The sequence below is a fragment of the Mizuhopecten yessoensis genome, unplaced genomic scaffold (genome assembly GCF_002113885.1).
Source record: "Mizuhopecten yessoensis strain PY_sf001 unplaced genomic scaffold, ASM211388v2 scaffold5305, whole genome shotgun sequence".
Classification (NCBI taxonomy): domain Eukaryota; kingdom Metazoa; phylum Mollusca; class Bivalvia; order Pectinida; family Pectinidae; genus Mizuhopecten; species Mizuhopecten yessoensis.
Window position 1 is genome coordinate 18,310 of NW_018405982.1, and position 6,840 is coordinate 25,149.

At 39.8% G+C, this 6,840-nt stretch overlaps 2 protein-coding genes across 2 annotated transcripts; both read left to right on the plus strand.

The window, feature by feature from the left end:
• The first annotated feature begins 2,175 nt into the window (after window positions 1-2,175).
• LOC110450540 (filamin-A-like) lies at window positions 2,176-5,256 on the plus strand. Its single transcript, XM_021498104.1, has 3 exons — window positions 2,176-2,316; window positions 3,268-3,549; window positions 5,093-5,256. Exons 1-3 carry the CDS (start codon window positions 2,280-2,282, stop codon window positions 5,254-5,256), a joined length of 483 nt encoding a protein of 160 aa, XP_021353779.1. The 5' UTR covers window positions 2,176-2,279.
• A 296-nt stretch (window positions 5,257-5,552) lies between these two features.
• LOC110450541 lies at window positions 5,553-6,818 on the plus strand (the record flags this gene model as incomplete). The annotated part of the gene is made up of 1 exon (XM_021498106.1): window positions 5,553-6,818. A coding segment is annotated over exon 1 (1,266 nt), but the record flags the coding sequence as incomplete, so codon positions are not given.
• Window positions 6,819-6,840: the final 22 nt, after the last annotated feature.

Below are 6,840 nucleotides of genomic sequence, written 5' to 3' on the forward strand. Positions count from 1 at the left end.
CGTGAACGCTGGCGATCTCGGAGGGAACATAGCAGTCAACATCCAGGGTAAATACACTTCTTCCTGGCCTTCTCAAATGTTAATCGTACCATTTTCTCCTTCTAAGTCGATGTCTTCTTTCCCTACTTCTTTTTTTAATAATAATAATAAAAAAAAAAAAAATTGAAAAAAAATCATAATGGCTTAAATTGACTGGCTGTTGTATTTATTTTAAACTTTCAGTGGGAGATGCAAAGGTAGATACGAGATGGGAGGAAGTAGGACCCACGGCATACCAATTCTCATATACACTGGCACAGACAGGGGTCTATGCCATTACAGTTCTGTGGAATGATGTATGCGTTCCTGGTAAGTGTCTACAGACTGGGGTATTTACTGTAACAGTAACACTATGTGTGTCGATGGTTATTGTCTTTAGACGAGTGTCTTTACGGTCATAGTTTTGTGTAACGACATGGGTCGCCCAGGAAAACAAGCAATATCCAATGTCTAGAATCAGAATAGTTTTAGTCGGTCGATTTAGTACTTATTGCTTAAGATGAAATAATCTATGGAAAACACAGGGGTAAGTTGCAAAATACGTTCCGCTCTGGTGTTAAAATAGATACATCACCCAATTAAATGAAATATATCACCTGTCGCTGTTACAGGAAGCCCTTTCAATGCAAATATTACAGACAGGTCAAAGGTGAGGTTGAAGGACGATCTGAGTGGGGATAAGGATGAGAATGACTATTTAGCTTTGGTGTGTGGGACTGACACCACCCTCCACTTCGACATCAGCGAAGCAGGCCCAGGTATGTAAAACATAAGCACAAACACAGCATTGTAGGAATTTCAACAGAGACCTTAAGAAAATAACCGTATCAGTCTAGTACATGATTTAAAACTATCAGTCTGTCTATGTAAAACTCCACATTGCAGTTATTTTCAAATTAAATGAACATGTATTAAGAGACCATCTGCAATATGAGAACACGTTATGGACTTGAATAATACTGTCTTGCTGTACTGAAAGGCTGTACTTGAGGCACCCTACCTCGTTACGAAAAGTTCTGACGTCAAAACTGCGTTTCTGTATTTTCTGTTCATTTTTCTCTTTTCTTTTGTTTGGCACCCTTGTATGTCTTGCCGTGTAATACGTGTCCTAACTTACTCAAGTAAAGACGGATGTAATAATATATATTCCGCTGGAGCTAATCAGTTTCGATAATCTTTTTCTGACTTCGTTGCACTATACATGTTAACAAGTGCCTATGCACTACCTGTAATGGTTGTTCGAATAGCAAATCCACTGTAAATTCTTGTGTACTGCCCACTACGTTATATTGCCTTCGGGTATCTGCTTATCAAAATAAAACTCAATAATTCATTTCCACTAGAGTACTCTACAAAAATATAATACAGTTACAGTTATATGCGCCTATATGTCATGCATACTTTTGATGATTAGACTTCAATAACTGTGTTGTGCTTTTGTTTATAATTGAAACAATATCGCATATCTCTCCCTTTTGATGGCTTTTCAAAAACATCTCGTCAAATTGCTTGCTTCATCACATAGCAAACATGGAGCAGTTTCACGTTTAAGACTGTATATACTGCAGAATATATGTAGGATATAACGGTACATGCAAATTAAGATGTCTGCTTCTACATGAATTTGCATTATATTTCATTCCTAAGACTTTAAGTCCGAGAAAACGTTTGGCTTCTTCCCGGAATGTTTACAATTTTCTCCCCCTTTATAATATCCAGGATCCTTTAATGCGGAGGTGCTGGCCCCTAGTGGCAAGCTTCCCGTGAAGCTAGACCAACCTGATGAAGACGAAGTTGCTGTCAGCTTCAAAGCCATAGAGGAAGGTAAGTCTGGATACATGTTTATTAACATGTACATTTGTCAATCAGGCAACCTGCATATGTGAGGTTTGATAGCGTTTTAAAGGAGATATTTTACGCATGCTTTACTTATTAAATATTCCTATACGTTAATAAATGCCTGATATTACAAACAAATGATTTCGAATTACTGTTTCGTTTGCATTTCTATATTCTCTTGTTTTCCTGTCAGCATTTAACTAAAACAGTTTAATTATACAGATATATATGTTGATGACGTCTTGCTTTCAGTTGATCATTACATACACCTCTACTGGTCAAACGTCCCTTTGGACTCTTCCCCAATTCTCTCCTACTGTCCGGGACCCATACTCCCAATCGACCACACTAAGGTCAAGGTAACAGGGAAAGGAATCACAGAAGGTCGTGCGGGAGTTCGGATGGCATTCATGATCGACGGGAAACTTGCTGGCCCCGGTATGTCTATTAAATAATGAATTATACTACACTGTAATACAGCAACACATTACAAGCAAGATGCATATGTGTTCCGTCTAAATGAGTGAACTGGTATTACTTTTAGTGAGAATTGGGGCACAAATTTGAAGGTTGTTAAGCATTTAATTAAAAAAAAAACTTGTTCAGAATGCAGAAAGTGAATAATGTACTAATAAAAATGAGACAGTTTCTGGAAAAGGAATTAGACTGTCTGAATTATACAGTAGGTAAGAAAATAGATCGTCAAGTTCCTGAGAATTTATACAGAATGGGAATAATATAGGTTTTTTTCAATTACATTTGAACTTTCACGGAATGTTTCGGGTTACTAAATAAGATACCGCATAAGCTGCAAAAGATCTGTCAAAACATAACGAATTCGTGATTCATACCAATAGCCTACAAATACGGAGAGTTAACTGGAAGTAATTGCGATATGAATCATACTGTATATCTGAGTCATTACGCTTCTTGCAAATTAAACTCATCTTTGTTCAGCTGATGCAAAAACTGATATGATGATTAGAGCACAAATAACTTTGACACATACAGCTTTAGGAAATTTGGCATAAAGAAGTTTACATTTCTATTTGAATTACATAGTGATTTGTCAGGGGTATACCGCTACTCTTTGCTCGCATCAGCCTACAACTTAGAGTTTGTGTGACCCCCGGTTATACTAGCTTGCGAGTCCAGGCATATCTGCAATAGGCCTCGAGCCAATATCGCAGCCAGCACATGTACAACAGAGCTCTGTAACCGATGATGGAAAGCAACTGCGCAATCAAAGTAACTAAAGTCCCTTTCATAGTAGTGGGTTCACATCCCTATATACCGGACCATCCTTGGGTCTCCCCCCGTTAAGTACGACAAACATTTAGATAAGTTAATTATCATGCATTGAAGTGTCAACTTAACATACAAATACAGGTGTGCCAAAGGTGGAGATGCAGGGCGTAAGGTCCAACCCAACGGTTGAAATGTCGGCCCTGAAGTATGACCGGTACCGCTGTCACTACACCGCCCCCTCCCCTGGGGCTTACCTTCTCTACATCTACTGGTCAGGAACGAAACTGATCAACGTACCGTACAAGTTATCTGTGTCCCATAGAGAAGCTGGGGGAAAGGTGAAGGTCATAGGTCGCGGACTCAAGGGCGGATTCGTGGGTCAGGAGCTCCGCGTAATTGTGAACACGACCTTTGCAGGATACGGTAAAGTTACAAAAAATAATTTTCGTAACGATCCCCGTACCACTGCCTAAAACTGTAACAATGCTTGACTATAGCTTTGATAAGTCATTTCTGATCTTTGAAAAGAAATCCCATATATTGTGGGACTTAAACGAAATAAACGAAATATAATCAATAACAGTGTTCTGGATGTAAGTAATTCAGTGGGGTTTAAGGATTAGACCAGGATTAGGACCCTGTACTACATATTGTAATAATGTTTCTCAAACCGACCGGGCAAACTGGTCAACGGAAGTGTCCTTAACCAACTGTGCTATGGGAATATCCAAACGGAAGTTAGGGGGAGGTAACGCAATAAACGAATATCCATGTTGTAAGAACGTTTAACATGTTTTATTTCTCTAGCATCAAATGGGATTCACATTATTTCAATAGGAATTTATTCAAGGAATTGACCTAGCGTGTTTCATTGTATAATTACTTGAGGCGGATCATGTCAGTTGTAATGAAAAACATTTGCTTAATCATGATTTCCTAAAAATATTGATCTATCCGTGTAAATTTCTCTTCTACATTCTTTCTACTTCCTTGTCTCTTTGTCCCTCTAAGCTTTACCTATAGACTTTACAAACATTTACTTAACCACTCTTCCACTTTCACCATACCGACCTACCAGATATATTGTTTTACCTTTATCCATGTTTATTTTGCCTCTACCCTACTACCAAATTATTTATTTCATTCTCCTGTGGATAATCATCGAGTTTCTCAATCGTCCAATTTAAGAATATTCTCAGTAACCCGGTATTTTATGCTGCTTCTGACCAGCGATTGAATCCCCAACCATGTTTCCTTATACACCGACTGCCAACGGCCCACATACGTTGTCGCTATCACTGTTAAAGATATATATGCCAAGTTTCCTCTTTCGATACAGGGCTTGGCTAACATTTACATTGCTTCGCAGGCAAGTCATAAGAGGCTATACATGGATTTATCTATCTTTTTTCTCATAAGCGTAGTTGAGATACTCAGTAATGGCATAGCACTGTTAAACGGGAAATTATTGCTTTGTGGTAATATTTGCGTTTTTTGCAATGAGTAAATTAGCCCGAAAATATTCATTCACAATATATAATGATTATATATATGCAATAATTTATATATACTCAGAGCCAGTGTCAACATGAACATTTCCGAATCGCAATCAGCGTCAAAGCGTCACAATGCAAATGTTTCCACACGCGAAAGTTTCCACTTTTACAGTTATAACTAATGTTTGCGTTGCGCCCCGAGGTAATCCAGTATTACCCGAGTCACATAGCAAGAACTATGATAACCCCAGTGTAATGGAAGACGATAAGGATGCATAACCCCCAAATCTTCCTGATGAGTAAATAATTTAATCACACAGCATTTAATTCTATATTAGTTATCCACCCACTCAGCTCCTATCCATTTTGATCTTTTGTCACTATTGCGACAAAAAACATTTTGATCTCCTCTCAATAAATCATATAAAAGAATAAATCAATTTCCAATTTGTTTTATATTTCTATCACAGGTGAGGTGGCAGCAGAAATGAGCGGAGTGTTACAGCCAGCTCGCTGTGATATTTTGGACCAGCAAAACGGTATCTTAACCTTGAGATTGTTTCCTACAGAGGCGTGTAGACATAGTCTTTCAGTCAGTTTTGATGGAGAACATGTTCCGGGTATGAAATATTGATGTGTGATATCAGGGCCTACACGTACGATAACTATAGTCCGATGTGTGTCCTTTAATCAATGTGAAAAATGTGGCACCGGAGTGTAATATCCAGTCCGCTACTTTGTACCATTCCGTAATATTACCCACTTGATTGCTATTCTGTAATATGGACCAACCGGAAGTATTATTAAAAACCAGGCACATGGAACAAGATGGTGTTTGTTGAGTCTGAATGTTAAGCCGTAGTTAATGATGGCATTAGGCATGCCATCAACACATAAACACTACATTTTGGCGACGAGGATGGGATCAGAATGACATCCCTACCAATATTTCCTTCGTTCGATACCGAAAGCGACAAAAGTAACGCTGGCCCAAGATGGGATCGGTGGATAGGGCGTTTAGAGAATCTGCTCGTGGCCCTGGACATTACGGACGAGGATGAAAATGATAGAAAAAGAGCACTCCTGCTTCACTATGCAGGTGAACGTGTGTATGACATATATGAGGCAGAAAAAGGAGAAACCGAGCCGTCATATGGAGCCACCAAACAGGTGCTCACGACATACTTCAAACCCAAGAAAAATCAACAAATGGAATTATACACCTTCAGAAGCTATAAACAGTCAGAATCGCAAACTCTTGACGAGTATGTCACCGAATTACGACGACTAGCGAAGGATTGTGGATTTGCAGACACGAATAAGGAGATTCTGTCACAGGTCATCCAGCACTGTAAGTCCAACAGACTCCGGAGAAGGGCACTCCGCGAGCCTGACAAAGACTTAAATGGAATTCTAACACTCGGTAGAACACTAGAGTTATCCGATGTCCAAGCTACAGCAATGGAACGGGACCAAAGTGCGAGTGTTAACGCGGTTGGTCGTGCACAGTCCGAACACAAACCGTTTAAAAGAAAACAACACAGATCGTCCAACTTCAAGCGTGGTACACCCAAACAAGGTGAGTCCGATAAAAAGTGTATGAAATGTGGAGGATCATACCCTCACCATGGAGACTGTCCCGCTAAAGGCCAGACTTGTCATTCATGTGGTAAAAGTAACCACTATATGAAAATGTGTCGATCCCGTGTCAACAAGCCTACTCACAAGGGCCAGAATCGAAATGTGAAAGCTGTTCAACAGGACACTGGCCATGGTCAATCGGTTAGTTATGATGCCCGATACCAAGATGGCGAGACGGACGACGATGACCGTTACTGTTATGGAATAAAGGAGACTTTGACAAATTCCGAACAGGTGAGATTTGTAAACGAGGCTCCCAACTTCACTCTAAAAGTGAACAACAGACCACTGAGAGTATTGTTAGACAGCGGTTCCTCAGTCAATATACTTGACGAAACAGCATACGAGTGTATGGGTAGGCCGCCTATCACCCGTGCTAGTAACAGGCTGATACCGTACGGTGGTGGTAAACCGTTATCAGTCCTGGGAAAGTGTGATCTTGGTGTAGAAACGAACAAACAGTTTGACACTTTGACATTCTATGTTGTGAAGGGACATAGGTACGGATCCATCCTAGGGTATCCATCAGCCCGTAATCTGTCACTGATCCATGTTGTGAGTGAAATCGCAGAGGATG

Bases quoted from the DNA above. Each gene is read 5' to 3' on its own strand.
- LOC110450540 (XM_021498104.1), top strand. From the start codon at position 2,280: ATGGCATTCATGATCGACGGGAAACTTGCTGGCCCCG. The intron at 2,317-3,267 runs GTATGTCTATTA...ATACAAATACAG, and splicing joins CGGGAAACTTGCTGGCCCCG to GTGTGCCAAAGGTGGAGATG. The intron at 3,550-5,092 runs GTAAAGTTACAA...TTTCTATCACAG, and splicing joins CACGACCTTTGCAGGATACG to GTGAGGTGGCAGCAGAAATG.